Below are 19,258 nucleotides of genomic sequence, written 5' to 3'. Positions count from 1 at the left end.
ATCTTTAAGGAATGTTAAGTTGAAGAAGTAAGTGAAACAGTCCCTACTCTCTTAGCACTTTCATTATAGTACTGGAGATAAGACATATAAATAAATAGTTCCTGTGTTGTGGAATGTATAATACATGTTATATGAATATTTTTAAACATGTTACTTTGGATAGAGAATCTTTAAGTTTCTTTCTACCTGTAAAATTACATTCACAGAGGAGAAAAACATTCCTTACAGTCAGTGAAGTGATCAAAGGAAGTTTTTGGTGGAAATGATCTTTGAGCAGGACCTTGTTAGCTAATATTTTGATAGGCACATATTATAATCATGATACAAATCATCTATTGAGTGTTTGCTATGAAGGAGTCAGTATATTAGGTGCTTTAAACACATATTCCTGTGAGGAAGAGGGTACTGCAGAGTTATGTATGAATACCCTGAAATTATACTGAAAATTCTGTGTATACGTAAGTTTGTACATTTTTATGGGGAAAGGTTCCAGAGCTTCCAGAAACACGAACCATGGTAGAGAGAGTAGCACATGTGATTCCTGGACTTTGAGAAATGCACACATAGGTGGGTGGCAGGTGGAAAGAAGGCTCTACTGAGGACAAAGAAGCTGTGAAAGGCTGAGAATTGGATGCTCCTGGGAGGTGAAAGCTTGAAGTAGTGAGAAGCAGTTAGTCTGGGATGGTTAACAGATTGTCCTTAGGAGTCAGATTGTCTGGATTTAAATTCTGGACTGCCACCTCCTAGCTGTGTGACCTCAGGCAACCTATTTATCCTCTCTGAAACCAAGACCTCTGCTATTTAGATTAGCTGTTACATATTTACTTAAAATTTCTTTGGTTATTTTTTTAAAAAAATTTTATTGGAGTATAGTTGATTTACAATGTTGTGTTACTTTTTGCTGTATAGCAAAGTGAATCAGTTATACATATATCCACTCTTTTTAAGATTCTTTTCCCATATAGTTCCCTGTGCTATAAAGTAGGTCCTTATTAGTTATCTATTTTATATATAGTACTGTGTATATGTCAGTCCCAATCTCCCAATTTATCCCTCCCCCCTCCCCTAGTAACCATAAGATTGTTTTCTCATCTGTAACTCTATTTCCATTTTGTAAATAAGTTCATTTGTAGCCTTTTTTTAGATTCTACATGTAAGCAATATCATACGATATTTGTCCTTCTCTGACTTGCTTCATTCATTATGACAATCTCTAGATTCAGCCATGTTGCTGTAAATGGCATTATTTCATTCTTTTTATGGCTGAGTAATATTCTGTTGCATATATGTACCACATATTCTTTATCCATTCTTCTGTCGATGGACATTTAGGTTGCTTCCATGTCCTGGCTATTGTAAATAGTGCTGCAGTGAACACTGGGGTGCATGTATCCTTTCGAATTATGGTTTTCTCCAGGTGTATGCCCAGTAGTGGGATTGCTGGATCATATTGTAGCTCTACTTTTAGTTTTTTAAGAACCTCCATACTGTTCTCCATCGTGGCTGCACCAATTTACATTCCCACCAACAGTGCAGGAGGGTTCCCTTTTTTCCACACCCTTTCCAGCATTTATTGTTTGTAGATTTCTTGATGATCTTTGGTTATTTTTAAAATTAAGGGCTTACTATGTGTTAAATGCCTTCATTCATTTATTCTTTGATATGTGTATGTAAATGTGTATGATGTATTCTTTGATGTATGTATTGAATAATATACATTTGTTGAGACCATATAACTAGTAACTGGGAGAGTAGTCACTGGGAGAACTTTTATGAAAGAAGCAGACATGGCCATGCTTTTGTCCTCACAGCAACCTATGAATGAGATACCATTTACAGAGGAGGAAACTAGGGATCGGGCAATGTAAATGACTTTCCAAGGCACGAGATAAAGAAATGGAGAAACTTCAAACTCAGGTCTGATTCCAAAGTTTTAAACACTCATGTTCTCAACTATAGAATATTGCACAGCATGACTGACTTTGCAAGAATGTTAACAAGGGGAAACCTACCTTAGGGATGATTTATGTGTAGATTTTGTGGTTGAAAGAGGAAGGATGCAGATAGTTTTCATGGGCTCATCTAATGTGATAGATGAACTAACTAAGTGGGTTATCAAGTAATAGGCCATATTTTCAAATCAGTCTTTAGTATGATGACACATTTGGATGATCCAGTAGTTAATACATTGTTATTGAGATTACACTCTTCATTGTGATCCATGTGATATATTCATATCTGAGGACCCTCTAAAATGAGTGCACTTACTTTCCAAGCAAGGTGATTTTTTTCTTACATGTTTTTTACTGATTATCCTTTTTTCAACTCTTAGAATTTTATCTATTTTGCAAAAGTAATTGTTTGCTTCCATGTTTGAGCCCCTTTTCAAGGAGGTGAGTGTCCTTGTGAGAGAATTTTCTATTTATTAAGTTCCTACTGAGATAATTGATGACTACTGCAGCTAAGCATTAATATACAAGCAAATTGAATTGGCAAAAACCATAGTACTGCGTTTCAGATGAGAACTTTATTTTGTTTTTCTTTATAGGTACATTTCTTTTAGCATCATTTAAACTGAAACACATAATGCATTGGGTTTTGCTAAGTGTTGGGTGTTCTTATGAGAATCCCTTGAGATTAAATAAAAAATTATTTAAGGGTGGCCTTAAAAATATTTTAAATTTATTTATCTCCATTTAGATAATTCAAACACTAATTGACCAGTTCTATTAATTGAGTTTTCTTCATACTAGGGGCAATTTTTAGTTTTTTCCCTTCCTCCCTCCCTCTTTCCTTTCTCCCCTTTTTAAGTTTTCAGGAAGTGGTTAGATTGGCTCTATTGTCTGAGTCATAGAATAATTTTTGTAATTTATGAAGCAAAGGGCTTTTGTCAGAAGAGTTACTTTGCATTTTAGTTTTATGCAATCAGTTTTGAATATTATGCCCAAGAATTCTCATACATTCATAATTTTTCGTTTATGCAGACTTCGTTGCAAAAATATGTACTCTCATTACCAAGCTATCCCATACTGACTCTGACTGCTTAGTGATTGGGCCACAGTTGATAATAAATATTTTTGTATGACTCTCTACAGCACTGAAGTGATTTGCTCTAATGAGACAGAATTTAGAGGAGATGTACCTCTCATTTTTAAGAATATGTACTTTTGTTAAAATTTAGTGCATTTAGCAGAGTAGGCATTCATGGGAAAATTCTTATGCTTTTAGCTAAACATGCTGTGTGTGTGCATATGTGTGTGTATGTGCAAGCTTGAGCCTTTTTTTTTTTTTTTTTGCGGTACGTGGGCCTCTCACTATTGTGACCTCTCCCGTTGCGGAGCACAGGCTCCAGACGCGCAGGCTCAGCGACCATGGCTCATGGGCCCAGCCGCTCCGCGGCATGTGGGATCTTCCCGGACCAGGGCACGAACCCGTGTCCCCTGCATCGGCAGGCAGACTCTCAACCACTGCGCCACCAGGGAAGCCCAGAGAACTATTCTTTAGTAATACTGTAAAGAATGCTGTAGATAAAGATTAAAAAAATTAAATTGTCTTGTAGAAATTGACAAGCTGATTCTAAAATTCCTAGGAAATGCAAAGGACCCAGAATAGCTAAAACAACTTTAAAACATAACAACAAAGTTGGAGAATGAACACTACCTGATTTTAAGACTTGTTACAAAGCTACAATAATCAAGATAGTGTGGCATTGATATAAATATAGTCAAATAGACTATTGGAACAGAACAGAGTTCAAAAATAGACCTACAGATATATAGACAACTGATTTTTGATAAAAGTGGAAAGACTATTCAATGGAGAAAGGGTAGTATTTTCAACAAACAGTTTTGCAGAAATTGAATATTCATGTGTAAGAAATGAACTTCTATTTATACCTTTCACCACATAAAAAGTTAAGTTGGCTCTGTTTCTAACTGATAATGACCTTCATGAACACATTTGAGGAGCTTACCAAATACACTAAGATATTGTTAAAATATTTAGATGGAATAGTGTTGCTGACAAATTGTGTGTAGAAGCTCACACTCATAGAAAAATTTTTCTTTGTCCAGCTGCAAATATATCCAGCAATGAATATTGTAATTTGATATTTTGAGAATTTTTTTAGTTACGTATTTATACACTTGTAATTCTGATATGATTACTACTTAAATTTCATTTATAAACTTCATTTCTTGTGTATAAGATTCTATGGGAAAATATTTTCATTTTGCAAACTTTAGACTTTCTGTTATATTTTTTGTATAGCAGTCTGATTACTTGAACTTTCATGACAAAGTCTAGTGATTTCACTTTAATCACAGATTTTTACTTGGCAGATCACCTTATTTTTGTCTTTTTAAAACAAGAAATAACATTGACATGTTTGCTGTTTCTGAAATTGTACATTAATTACTCTTTAATAATACTGTAATAACTCACTTATTTGGAAACCTCTTTTCAGTTTCTAAACTTAGCTGATTATCAGGAGGAAGTAAAAAGAGTCTTGGGCAGCCAAAATTAATATTACAAAGACTATGACCTAAAGTTCATTTTTGCAGGGTCGTGGCCTTACTCTGGGCAATTCCAGTCTTAATTTAGAGTCAGACCATACATACTAGGTTATTGGACTTCTCAGTCTAGAATAAAATATAACGCTGCCAGTTAGAATGGGAATATGCCTTAAAAACAGAAGAAGAGACACAATAAAAAGAAAAGCATACAAAAGATAAAACAATTTTTAAGTTAGCAAAGTAATCAATAGCAAAAACTTTTGAAATAACAAGAAATATTTAAATTATGTATAGAACATTGTTTAAGCATACAGGAAACTATATAATACATACTCAATTTCTATAAATGCCAATAGTCACTTGCTAGTATTTACCTTGCCCTTTCAACAGCTTTTAACATTATTAATTATTCTCTCCTTAAAACATACACTATTCTTTTAGCTTCCATGATGTCAAATACTCCTAGTTTTTGTTCTATCTTTTTGGCCAACTCTCTCTGTCTTTTTTGCTGATGCATTATCTTCTACCTGGCCTTTAAAGTTTGTACCTACCCAAGGCTTCTTTCTGTGTCATTTCGTATTCTCCCTTAGGGAATCGCTTCTACGCCATGACTTCAGTTACAACTCATGCACCTATGAATCTCACATTTATAGCTCCTGGGCTAAACTCCAGACATGTATTTCCAGCTGACTGCTTGAAGCTCTACTTGGATATTTCAAAGATATCAAACTCAACATGTCAAAAGCCGTATATTTATGATCATTTTCTTCTCAATACCCACAAACCTCAAGTGTCCGCCAGTGTTTATTTGTTGATTCATTCACTCATTTACTCATTCGTTTATTTGCTCTTTAATTCAAAAAATATATATTGAATGCCCAATAGATGAAATTCATCGTTTTAGGTACTGGGAATACAGCAGATAATGTTCCTGTTCTCATAGAGCTTGTATTCCAGTAGGTGAAGACAGGCAATAAAAAACAAAATCTTCACATAATGATTATGTGCACAGAAGAAAGTAAATTAGATGATGTGATAGAGTGTGACTTTACTTTGCCTGATCAAGGAAGGCTTTCTAAATTAGAGATGATATTTTGGATGAGAAGTAAACGACAGGATGGAGCCACACATGCAGAGATCTGGATGAAGGACATTCCAGAAGAGGAGCACCTTGTAGAGGGACCCTGGAGTGGGGAGGATGTTGCAGCTAAAGTGTTTTGAGCACAGAGGGTAGAAATAGTGTTACAGATAGAGGTACACAGGGTTCAGACTGTCTAGGACTTTGTAGGCTGGGGAGAGTAATTTGGATATTTCTGACTGATCTGGAAAACCAGTAAAAATTTTTTAAAAAGGAAGAGACATGATCTGACATATGTTTTAGAAAGACCTCTCTAGCTGCCATGCGGAGAATGGATTCAGTGGAGTGGAACCAGGAAGACCAGTTGGGATGCTTTTACGGTAGTCCAGGTAACAGGTGGCGTCAGCTTAGAAGGAGGATGGCCACAGTGGAGGCAGTGAGAAGATGACTGGGAGAGAGCGGAGGAAAAGAAGGATGCAGAAATAGCTGTTGTTTGATTCGAGGACCTGATTCAATGGTAGTATCAATAATTGAGATGTGGAAGACAGGAGGAGGAGGAAGTGTGTATGATGAGAGGGGAAGGCAATGGGGGATTAAAAGTTTGGTTTGGGACATGTTAATATTGAGATCTATTAGACATCCAAGTGGAAATGTCAATTAAACATTAGAATTAGAATGCTTGAGACATGAATTTGGGGAGATATATATGTGATATATATATATTTGATATATATATCACGTGTGTGTATATATATATATACTTTTTTAAAGGCCAATAGATTATATAAGAGAGGATAGGATATCCACCTAGGGAGAGAGAGATGACAAAGAAAATAAGAAGGTCTAGGAGGGAGTCTAGCTGCACTCCAGTATTTAGAAGTGGTGAAGAGAAGGAACAATGAGCAAAGGATATGGTGAAGGAGACGTAAGAGAGGAAGAAGAAAAAGTCAGGAAAGTTGGAATAATGGGAGTCAGTAGAAGAGAATGTTTCAAGGAAGAGGAGGAAAATCATGTCAGATGCTGCTGAGACTTAATTATCCACTTTGCAATTTTTGGCCAAGTGCTTGACTTGCTTCCTATTTGGTTTCAGTATTTGGAGTATGGTTTATCTCTCAATTGTGTTTTGTTTTGTTTTGTTTTTTTGGGTGGAATGTTCTTTTTTTTTTAAACATCCTTATTGGAATATAATTGCTTTACAATGTTGTGTTAGTTTCTGCTGTATAACAAAGTGAATCAGCTATGCGTAAACATTTATCCCCATATCCCCTCCCTCTTGTGTCTCCCTCCCACCCTCCCTATCCCACCCCTCTAGGTGGTCACAAAGCACTGAGCTGATCTCCCTGTGCTATGCAGCTGCTTCCCGCTAGCCATCTATTTTACATTTGGTAGTGAGAGTAGGCCAGGCCACTCTCTCACTTCGTCCCAGCTTACCTTTCGCTCTCCCCATGAACTCAAGTCCATTCTCTACGTCTGCATCTTTATTCCTGTTCTGCCTCTAGGTTCTTCAGAAAACTTTTAAAAAAAATAATTAATTAATCAATTAATTTATGGCTGCATTGGGTCTTCGTTGCTGTGCCCGGCTTTTTCTTGTTGTGGCGAGCAGGGGCCATGCTTCATTGTGCTGCATGGGTTTCTCATCGCGGTGGTTTCTCTTGTTGCAGAGCATGGGCTCCAGCTCACGGGCTTCAGTAGTTGTGGATCGTGGGCTCTAGAGAGCAGGCTCAGTAGTTTTGGCACACGGGCTTAGTTGCTTTGCTGAATGTGAGATCTTCCAGGACCAGGGATCGAGCCTGTGTCCCCTGCATTTGCAGGCAGATTCTTAATCACTGTGCCACCAGGGAAGTCCCAGTATTTTATTGTTTAGCCTCCATTTGTTTGTATTTTTTACAGATTTTTTCCTGTAATTGATATCTAGTCTCATAGCGTTGTGGTCAGAAAAGATACTTGATATGATTTCAATTTTCTTAAATTTACCAAGGCTTGATTTGTGACCCAAGATATGATCTATCCTGGAGAATGTTCCATGAACACTTGAGAAGAGTGTATTTTGTTGATTTTGGATGGAATGTCCTATCAATATCAATTAAATCCATCTTGTTTAATGTATCATTTAAAGCTTGTGTTTCCTTGCTTATTTTTCATTTTGGGTGATCTGTCCGTTGGTGAAAGCGGGGTGTTAAAGTCCCCTACTATGATTGTGTTACTGTTGATTTCCCCTTTTATGGCTGTTAGCATTTGCCTTATGTATTGAGGTGCTCCTATGTTGGGTGCATAAATGTTTACAATTGTTATACCTTCTTCCTGGATTGATCCCTTGATCATTATGTAGTCTCCTTCTTTGTCTCTTGTAATAATCTTTGTTTTAAAGTCTATTTTTTCTGATATGAGAATTGCTACCCCAGCTTTCTTTTGATTTCCATTTGCATGGAATATCTTTTTCTATCCCCTCACTTTCAGTCTGTATGTGTCCCTAGGTCTGAAATGGGTCTTTTGTAGACAGCATATATACAGGTCTTGTTTTTGTATCCATTCAGCCAGTCTATGTTTTTTCACTGGAGCATTTAATCCATTTACATTTAAGGTAGCTATCAATATGTATGTTCCTACTACCCTTTTCTTATTGTTTTGCGTTTGTTATTGTAGGTCTTTTCCTTCTCTTATGTTTCCTGCCTAGAGAAGTTCCTTTAGCATTTGTTGTAAAGCTGGTTTGGTGTGCTGAATTCTCTTAGCTTTTGCTTGTCTGTAAAGGTTTTAATTTCTCTGTCGGATCTGAATGAGATCCTTGCTGGCTAGTGTAATCTTGGGTATAGATTTTTCCCTTTCATCACTTTAAATATGTCCTGCCATTCCCTCCTGGCTTGCAGAGTTTCTGCTGAAAGATCAGCTGTTAACTTTATGTGGATTCCCTTGTATATTATTTGTTGTTTCTCCCTTGTGGCTTTTAATATTTTTTCTTTGTATTTAATTTTTCATAATTTGATTAATATGTGTCTTGCTGTGTTTCTCCTTGGATTTATCCTGTATGGGACTCTCTGTGCTTCCTGGACTTGATTGACTATTTCCTTTTCCATAATAGGGAAGTTTTCAACTATAATCTCTTCAAATATTTTCTCAGTCCCTTTCTTTTTCTCTTCTTCTTCTGGGACACCTATAATTCGAATGTTGGTGCATTTAATATTGTCCCAGAGGTCTCTGAGACTGTTCTCAATTCTTTTCATTCTTTTTTCTTTATTCTGCTCTGTGGTAGTTACTTCCACTATTTTATCTTCCAGGTCACTTATCCATTCTTCTGCCTCAGTTATTCTGCTATTGATTCCTTCTAGAGAATGTTCAATTTCATTTATTGTGTTGTTCATCATTGTTTGCTCTCTAGTTCTTCTAGGTCTTTGTTAAATGTTTCTTGTATTTTCTCCATTCTATTCCCAAGATTTTGGATCATCTTTACTATCATTACTCTGAATTCTTTTTCAGGTAGACTGCCTGTTTCTTCTTCATTTGTTTGGTCTGGTGGGTCTTTACATTGCTCCTTCATCTGCTGTGTGTTTCTGTCTTCTCATTTTGCTTAACTTACTGTGTTTGGGGTCTCCTTTTCACAGGCTGCAGGTTTGTAGTTCCTGTTGTTTTTGGTGTCTGCCCCCAGTGGGTAAGGTTGGTTCAGTTGGTTGTGTAGGCTTCCTGGTGCAGGGGACTGGTGCCTGTGTTCTGGTGGATGAGGCTGGATCTTGTCTTTCTTATGGGCAGGACCACGTCTGGTGGTGTGTTTTGGGGTGTCTGTGACCTAATTATGATTTTAGGTATCCTTTCTGCTAATGAGCGGGGCTGTGTTCTTGTCTTGCTAGTTGTTTGGCATAGGGTGTCCAGCACTGTAGTTTGCTTGTCGTTGTGTGGAGCTGAGTCTTAGTGTTGAGATGGAGATCTCTGGGAGAGCTTTCGCTGTTTGATATTACGTGGAGCCAGGAAGTCTCTGGTGGACGAGACTCCTTCGGGAGATCCTGAACTCGGATCTCCCACCTCAGAGGCACAGGCCTGGCACCTGGCAGGAGCACCAAGACCCTGTGAGCCACACGGTTCAGAAGAAAAGGGAGAAAAATTGAAAGAAAGAAAAAAAATAAAGTGAAATAAAGTTATTAAAATTAAAAATTAAAAAAATTATTAAAAACTAAAAAAATTATAAAGTAATATAAAAGAAAGAAAGAAGAGAGCAATGAAACCAAAAAACAAATCCACCAATGACAGACAGAACCCTGGAACAAATGGTAAAAGCAAAGCTATACAGACAAAATCAAACAAAGAAGCATACACATACACACTCACAAAAAGAGAAAAAGGAAAATAATATATATATATGGAAGAGAGCAACCAAATCAATAAACAAATCTACCAGTGGTAATAAACTCTAAATATTAAACTAAGATAAACATAAAACCAGAAACAAGTTAGATGCAGAAAGCAAACCCCAAGTCTACACTTCCTTTCAAAGTCCACCGCCTGAATTTTGGGATGATTCATTGTCTATTCAAGTATTCCAGAGATGCAGAGTACATCAAGTTGATTGTGAAGATTTAATCTGCTGATCCTAAGACTGCTGGAAGAAATTTCCCTTTCTCTTTGCTCACACAGCTCTTGGGGTTCAGTTGGATTTGGACCCACCTCTACGTGTAGGTCACCTGAGGGCATCTGTTCTTCGCTCAGATAGGATGGGTTTAAAGTAGCAGCTGATTTGGGGGCACTCAGGCCGGGGGGAGGGAGGGGTACGGAGTGCGGGGCGAGCCTGTGGCGGCAGAGGCCGGCGGGACATTGCAACATCCTGAGGTGCGCCGTGTGTTTTCCTAGGGAAGTTGCCCCTGGATCATGGGACCCGGGCAGTGGCGGGCTGCACAGGCCCCCAGGAGGGGAGGTGTGGATAGTGACCTGTGCTCGCACACAGGCTTCTTGGTGGCGGCAGCAGCAGCCTTAGCATCTCAGGCCCGACTCTGGGGTCCGTGCTGATATCCGTGGCTTGCGCCCGTCTCTGGAGCTCCTTTAAGCAGCGCTCTTAATCCCCTCTCCTCGCACACCAGGAAACAAAGAGGGAAGAAAAAGTCTCTTGCCTCCTCGGCAGCTCCAGACCTTTTCCCGGACTCCCTCTTGGCTAGCTGTGGCGAACTAACCCCTTCAGGCTGTGTTCATGCCACCAACCCCAGTCGTCTCCCGGCGCTCCGACCGAAGCCGAGCCTCAGCTCCCAGCCCCGCCCGACCCGGCGGGTGAGCAGACAAGCCTCTTGGGCTGGTGAGTGCCGGTCGGCACCGATCCTCTGTGCGGGAATTTTTCCGCTTTGTACTCCGCACCCCTGTTGCTGCGCTTTCCTCTGTGGCTCCGAAGCTTCCCCCCTCTGCCACCTGCAGTCTGCGCCCACGAAGGGGCTTCCTAGTGTGTGGAAACCTTTCCTCCTTCACAGCTCCCTCCCACTGGTGCAGGTCCCGACCCTATTCTTTGTCTCTGTTTATTCTTTTTTCTTTTGCCCTACCCAGGTACGTGGGGGAGTTTCTTGCCTTTGGGGGGGTCTGAGGTCTTCTGCCAGCGTTCAGTAAGTGTTCTGTAGGAGTTGTTCCACATGTAGATGTATTTCTGATGTATTTGTGGGGAGGAAGGTGATCTCCATGGCTTACTCCTTCGCCATCTTGAAGGTCTCCTTTCTCAATTGTGTTTTACATGGAAACGAGGATTATGAAATAGAGTTAATTTTTGTTATACTTTTTGAGCTCCTTCTGAAAAAATATGGAACTAAATTGCGCTATGTAAGTATTACAGCTGCTGATTCTCTGATTGTTATTTTTGGCACTTGTGGTAGAATTCCATACAAATTCCTATTGCTGGATGGATTTCTGCCAAATGTTAGTCCTGGTCTCATATGCCAGCACTGTTCTGTGGCCACTCAATCCTCACCTGTAGGGTTAGCCTCACCCAGGATTTAGACCCAGCCCAACTCTTAGGCAAGCAACCTGTATAGGCCATCGTTGAGCAGTAAATATCAAGGAAGTACTATTATTAATCCCTCTTTACTGAGGTGTATGTGGGTGGCTTTCGCTTTGTTTCCTGTGAAAAAGGCTCTACCTCCCTTTTCATGACTGAATTCTCACCTTGTTTTTTTGCCTTGGACCATCTGGCTCACTTGGGTCTGGAGTTCTGTTTTGGCCTCCTCCTCTGCCTCAGGAGTACCAGAGCCCTGATGCTTACCCCTAGTCTCTGCAGCTGGTCTCTGATACCTGCTTAGCACCCACCTTTTGTCTGCTATGAAATCTTGGCCCTTCTTATTCCCACCCTATTGTTCTTTACCCTCTGACTGGGACCTCTACCTTTCACCCACTGTTGGACTCCCTCAGGTTAATTGTTTGTTTCTTTAGATTTTCTTTTCTTTTCTTTTCTTTTTTTTTGATTACTAAACTTTCCCTGTTTACCTTAGGACACAGTTGACTTCTGCTGTATATCTGGGTCTGTATAATTCATATCTAACTTGCCTTGTTGCTTAGTTAACCACCGTTCCAGGCTCTTGCCTTCAATTTGGAATGACATGAAGGCTTTCTGGAAGCATTTTTCCAAATTGCTCAATGGTATGCAAAGAGGACTTCTTTAAAGAAGAAGGAAGAAATCTACAGGTGTTCTTTTCTCTAAATATGATAGGCATTAGGGAAACACAGATGAATAAAATGCAGTCTTTGCCTTTAAGGAAATATGTTTTTAAATGTAGTCATACTAGATGGTCTTTACAGCCAGTGGATTTAGCTAGTTGCATTGAAAACCATTCCCTGTTTATGTGTCCAATGTACTCCATTTTCATTGGAGCCCCGTGCTTAAAAACATTGCTATTAAAACATTTTAGAAATAAAACTCCAGCTAAAGTATTGAGGACCCTAGTTCTTAGAATAAAGATTGACAGGAGGTTATATGCCTGTGCTCCATAATAATTCCTTTCTACTTAACCTTGATTAATTGAAACATATGAATGTTTTTCCCCATGGAAGGGGCATATTGGGAATATTTAAATTCTTATGGTCATGCTGTGCTTTTCACAGATGATTGGCATTCTGCCCAGGCACAAACCATATCATCCTGCCCCCAAACAATTTGTCAGCTGTTTAACCTAGTGTAATTTGTTTTTCATGATCAGCAGAAATGACAGTGCTAAAATGCTTTATAGGGAAATAAAAATAAAATAGAATGATAGCTCTGATTTTTTTTTAATATCCTCTTTTTTCTCCCAAATCATTCTTTGATATAAAAATGTATCTTAACCTTTGCTTTAATACTGGGAAAACAGGAAAGATTTTTTAAACTAGAGTCTTATTTTGTGAAACTGAAAACATACTATGAATTTCAGCAAGGTAGGTTATACTGACACACAAAAGAATTTCATGGATGCATTATTAGGATTTCATTGCTTATATACACATAGCCTTCAACCTTTATATGAGCTTGTGGCTAAGAAATTTAATCACTCTCCATTCAGACTGAACTTGGGCTGAAGCCTGGAATTGTTTGAGAAAGAGATCATTCCATGTGCCCAACTACCAAGCATTTAGAATGAAAGGAACACTGAGAACATGCCAAGAGAGCTTGTGCCACTGGAAACTGTACCTTTCTATGAGAAAGAATTTATCTCAGGACCGTAAGATGAGGTTTGTTAGACCTTTAGGCATATTAATTTACAACAGTATAAAAGTCTTAGAAGATACACACTTATAAGCTCTTAAAAAGTCTAACTATTGATTGGCTGGTGCAGCGTGTTCTGTAGGGTTTGGCTCAGGTGTTAGAATTTCCTTCATCCCCAAACTCATGTGAACATTCTTCAGACGTGAGTATAGTAAATGATTCATTGTTCTTGTGGTAATCCTTTATAAGATTTTCATTTATAATTGTATTTTTGGACAGCAGGGAAGTAAAGCTGTGACCTTTAAATTCTGCACTGCTAATCAAGATTTATTCAGGGATTGTGTGATGATAAGCTGATTGATGAACCTCCTCAATAGCAACTATGGGCAATTGTTCAAAAACATGTATGCCACCTCTGCTGTCCACCTATTTATAGTCTGCTTGCTAGAGAGCTGGGATCCCATAACAGGAGTGGCTTATCTTGTTGCTAGGAGGACTCATCTTATTGACAATATAATCCTGTAGCTATAAATTCTGAAATGTAGTTATGGTTGCCATGTTTTTCTAATAAGAAAGTAGGATATGTGGTCTGACAATTATCACTGTACTGTTAGAGATGAAGGGGACATAGACCTATGAGTCTCTGGACCTGGATAGAGGATGGACTACAGGTAGCTCCCTTCTGACAATTTAGATTAGGTTTTCCCTGAATTTTCTATCCTGTAGGATGAATTATTTCCCAGGAAGCTCTTTGAGACCCATAGAAATAGAGATTTTGTGGTTCCTGTCCATTAGTCCTTCTGATATGCTGGGCAGGTCTGAATCCCAGTGATGGACATAGTTGAGACCCAAGTTGACATTCCTGCTATGGTTACTCTTAGGTCATTTAGGATCACTCTATGTGTGTGCGTGTGTATGTGTGTGTGTATGTGTGTGCGTGCGTGTGTGTGTGGTATTTTGTGGTAAAAATAATAGTCTTTGTAGGGTTTAATCAGTGAGAATACAGAAATGTTTTCTACAGGCGTAAAATGACTCGACAAAATGATAAATCCCCACTCTCACCTGATGAATTTCACATGCTCCCACCACCATCAATTCTACTGACTTGTGTCATCCGTCAGTACTCATTATTCTGTTTCCTTCCTGTTCCTATGGATGAACTGGCATGTTCCTTTCTAGTGCTTCCTATCCCCTCTTCCTTGAGACACTACTTTAGCACTTGTCCCTTTTCACTTCTGCACCATCAGCTTTTCCTCAGGACTGGATTAATACCATCAGCCTATGAACATGCTATTAGTTTGCCCATCTTTATAAAACCCTCCCTTGACTTCATAACCCTCTCCAGCTGCCCTCTCACTTCTTTCCTCTCCTTTACAACACAACTTTTTAAAAGAAATGTCTGCAACCAGTCTCCACTTCCTCTCCTCCCATTCTCTGTAAAGTCTATTCCAATCAGACTATCACCCACCCTACTCCACTTTAACAGCCCTTTTCAACATCCTGAATGACCCTCAAGTTGCCCAATTTTATGATTTGTTCTTAGTTCTCATCTTACCTGACATGTTGGCAGTATTTGATGGAGTGGAAAGTCTCCTTTCATGAAACATTCTCTTTAACTGGCTTTAGGTCACCTTTCTCTCTGGGTTTTGTTGACCACTCGGGCTTACTCTCCATTTCCTGACCTCTAAACATTGGAAAACCTGGGGCCCAGTGCTCTGACCTCTTCCTTATCTGTCTCTCACTTAGTGATCTCATCTACTTGACTAACTTTAATGAATTCCAAATACATATAAATCTAGCTTGGATTTTTCCCTAGATGAAAGACTCATAGATCCAGCCCCAAGGCATTTTTGTGCTAATTAGAAAAGGCTAACCTTTCCTCAAGCCCTTGACTGCCATCTTCTGTAAAAATTTCAGAATAGATATACACTTATCAGATGAGATGAATGGGAATTGTGTGTCTTTCAGCTGCGTGATTCTCAACCATTAGCGGCAGTTCTGTTTCTCCATGTGGGTGGTGTGTAGTAGGCATCACAAGCTTAATAGGTCCCAAACTGAACTTTTAAATTTAATTTTATTGGAGTATAATTGATTTATAATGTTGTGTTAGTTTGAGGTGTACAGCAAAGTGATTTGGTTATACATATACATATAGTCATTCTTTTTTTAGATTCTTTTCTCATATAGGTAATCACAGAATATTGAGTAGAGATCCCTGTGCAATATAGTAGGACCTTGTTGGTTATCTGTCTTATATATAGTAGTGTGTATATGTTCATCCCAAGCTTCTGATTTATCCCTCCCCCCTACCCACACGTTTCCCCTTTGGTAACCATCAGTTTGTTTTCGATGTCTGTAAATCTGTTTCTGTTTTGTAAATAAGTTCATTTGTATCTTTTTAAAAGTTAGATTCTACATATGAGTGATATCATGATATTTGTCTTTCTCTGTCTGACTTCACTTAGTATGATAATCAATAGGTCCATCTATGTTGCTGTAAATGGCATTATTTCATTCTTTTTTATGGCTGAGTAATATTCCATTGTATATATGTACCACATCTTCTTTATCCATTCCTCTGTCGATGGACATTTAGGTTGCTTCTATGTCTTGGCTATTGTAAATAGTGCTGCAATGAACATTGGGATGCATGTATCTTTTCAAATTAAGGTTTTCTCTGGATATATGCCCAGGAGTGGGCTTGCTAGATCATATGGTAACTCTGTTTTTAGTTTCTTAAGGAACCTCCATACTGTTCTCCATAGTGGCTGTACCAATTTACATTCCCACCAACAGTGTAGGAGGGTTCCCTTTTCTCCACACCCTCTCCAGCATTTATTGTTTGTAGATATTTTGATGATGGCCATTCTGACTGGTGTAAGGTGATACCTCATTGTAGTTTTGATTTGCATTTCTCTGATAATTAGTGATGTTCAGCATGTTTTCATGTGCTTTTTAGCCATCTGTATGTCTTCTTTAGAGAAATGTCTATTAAGGTCTTCTGCCCATTTTCTATTGGGTTGCCAAACTGATCTCTTGATCCCCAACCCCATCTCCCCAACATCTTCCTTTCTGTCAGTCTTTTCTACTTCAAAATTCTTCTCATTGTTGAGGTCAGCCTCCTTGAAGTTATTCTTAACTCCTTTCTTTCTCCCATACCTCTCCTTTAATCCATCAGCAAATCCTGCTGGTTTTTCCTTCAAACTTCATTAGAATGTAACCACTTCTCCACTCTCACCCAGGTCCAAGCCTCATTAGCTCACCTTTATTATTCTGTTAGCCAGCTTCTTCTCTTATACCTCTCTGTCTGTTCTTAACACAACAGTACAGTTCTTTATTTAAAACCTAGGTCACCTCATGTTTCCCCTCTACCCAAAATGCTTCAAGTGCTCTACCATTCATTTTGAGTAAAAATCAAAGCCCTTAGTATGACCCACAGGCCCTACACCATCCAGGTCTGTACCACAGCTCTGACCTCATCTCCTGCCTCTCTCCCCCATGCTCTGTGCTCCAGGCACGTTGGCCTCCTTGCTCTTCCTCCAATATGCCAAGCATAGCCTGCTTCAGGCAGTCTACTGGGATCCTCTTATGTAAAGCATGGCTTCTTGAGTCTTTGCTCAAATGTTACTTTATCATATCAGAGAAGCCTTCCTTGACCGACACATATAACAAAGCAACCTCCCTTCCTCAGTATTTATTATCCCCCGTATTCAGTTTTCTCCATAGCACTTATAATCTGGCACACACACACACTGTTTACTATTTTATCTCACTGGAATTTAAGCTTCATGAGGCTAGAGACTATTTTTTTCACTTTACTATATCCCCAACTTCTAAAACAGTGCCTGAGAAGTAGTAGGAGCTCAGTAAATACATCCCTAAATCTCTTTGTGGAACCCTATCCCTAAAAAGACACAGAGGTTTGAGATGGTACTGCACAATTCCAATCTCTAAATTCCAAGATAAAAGCATTTTCAGAAGTCCAGGAATGAATTTAAATCTAATTTGAAAATTGCATTGATTTTGCAGCTTTCTGGAAGGGCATTAGTTTCCTACAGAGAAAGCAAGTAGGCGCCATCTAGTGGCAACAAGAGAAGTACACATTTGTGTTACTTGAATTATTGATTAGTAACATACTTGAAAATGTAGTCCCTGATCCAGAAGCTTTTTAACTCTATGAACGTAATAATTACGATAGCCAAAAGTTCTCAGATTTGTAATTTCCACAGAACATGTTGAATTGAAAAGTACTGTTTATTATAAATTATTTATGGCTCATGTTTACTAAGTTTTGTTTGCTTATTTTTTAGGATCTGACATCCATTGCTCCTCTTTATTTTTCTTATTGTTTTATCCTCTACTTATCTTTAAACTCTTACATGGTACTGGCCTAGCCACTGAGTGGGTAAATAAAATAAAGGCTCTATCGTCTAAGAATTTATAATCTAATAAAAACAGCACCAATGAGGGTAAATGTGTGAAAGAAAATGCCAAATGATGCAGTGGTCTCTTCAGGCCAGACTTCTGAAGCCTTTTGAAGCTTAATTGTTGTGTATACTTCCACCATTGATGCATGAGCCACATCTTGTAGTTGTCTCCCTGTTGGCCTTGCCATATAGTGGGTGAAGGTTAAATATTTATGGTGGGGAATCATAGAAAGACTACCAATAATTCTCTCAGCCGCTATCTGTCCCAAGATACTTAGCCTTAGTCTACGTTTGGTGGAGCAGTTCTTCAGCTAGTTGTTAGAGAAATTAAAGTATTTGTTAAGACTCGTTCCCTTGTTAAAATTATCATAAAATTTTTAGGTCTAATAGTATCAGTTTCCTTTTCTGAGTTGTGTTGTTTATCATATACTTGATATCTCTGGAAGCAGATATAGAAATTGATAGCACAACAGTTTCAAGATGTTACTGAAATTTAACAATAACTAATATTCTGTTATTATATAGTTACTTTAGAGTTTTTCCTTCTGCCTACAGATACTGACTTTTTTTTTTTTTAGATTGCAGGTAAATAGTTTCTTTGTAATATCCTATCTTTTTTTTCTTGAGAAAATATCTTTTTAATTAAAGAAATTGGTGTGGTATTTTGAATAGTATATTTTAAAGCTAAAATATTCCATATATTATTTCTTTTTAAAGATAAAGCAAACATTGTTTCTAAATCTTTTTGCCTTCTGAAGCTATATTTATATAATTTAGCATTCCATCGTGATAAAGTGGTGATATTGAAAAAGGACATTCTAATAGGATTAGTAAGTAGGCTTTTTGTGTACCCTAGCTCTAATTTCTTTGACAATTGGTTGCTATTATTTGTTTCATCATTTGGAGGGCCAGGATTCTCTTTATTTAGTAGGCTAGGTGGTTTAAAGACTGCTTATAATACTTAATTGCTTATCTGAAAATTAGCAAATTTAGCAGCCTTAGTATTTGAACTGTTTAATATTTCTAAATTATTAACTGTGCTTTTTGTTAACTACTGTGTTCTCTCATTGTGATGGCTGAAGAGGCAATACTGAATACTTTGACTTGTAATTAAAGAAGCATTATTTCCTTATTATTGCAAGAGTACATGAATTTTAGGTTGTATTAATTTGTCTTTTGTAGAATATGCAGAATTTCTACATTGCAAAGGAAGAAAAATTACAGATTTTGATGAAGTTCGCCATGAGATTGAAGCAGAAACAGATCGAGTAACTGGAATGAATAAAGGGATTTCCTCCATACCCATTAATTTACGAGTCTATTCCCCACATGGTAAGTAAAATAACAAAATTCCAAATTCTTGTCCTCAAAAATTTTTACTATATTAATTAACATACAGTATTTATAGAAGATGGTTTTTTTCTCTCAAAAAATACCGAGTTTCTAGGATTGTGCTTAGATACTTCAGTAAATGGTATGATCCAAACAGCTCATAAAATTATTTATGGGGAGACAGGAGGAGATAACTTTTAAAAGAGAAGTCATTTTAAAATGTTTTCTTTATGTTTATCTTAAACTTTTAGAATTCCAAAGAGGTATGCATGAAAAC

The 19,258-nt window shown here is 38.0% G+C and overlaps 1 protein-coding gene across 10 annotated transcripts in view; it reads left to right on the top strand.

Annotated features, from left to right (window-relative positions):
• DNM3 (dynamin 3) overlaps nucleotides 1-19,258 on the top strand; it is a 569,430-nt gene that overhangs the window by 136,840 nt on the left and 413,332 nt on the right. For all 10 annotated transcript variants that reach the window (XM_060296333.1, XM_060296364.1, XM_030875472.2 and 7 more), the window contains exon 3: nucleotides 18,832-18,981. In XM_060296333.1, the coding sequence (XP_060152316.1) occupies nucleotides 18,832-18,981 (150 nt within the window). The remainder of the gene's footprint in view (nucleotides 1-18,831; nucleotides 18,982-19,258) is intronic.

Source organism: Globicephala melas, chromosome 1, assembly GCF_963455315.2.
Source record: "Globicephala melas chromosome 1, mGloMel1.2, whole genome shotgun sequence".
NCBI classification, from domain to species: domain Eukaryota; kingdom Metazoa; phylum Chordata; class Mammalia; order Artiodactyla; family Delphinidae; genus Globicephala; species Globicephala melas.
The sequence above is the reverse complement of the archived record's forward strand: the minus strand, read 5'-3'. Positions and strand labels throughout refer to the sequence as shown.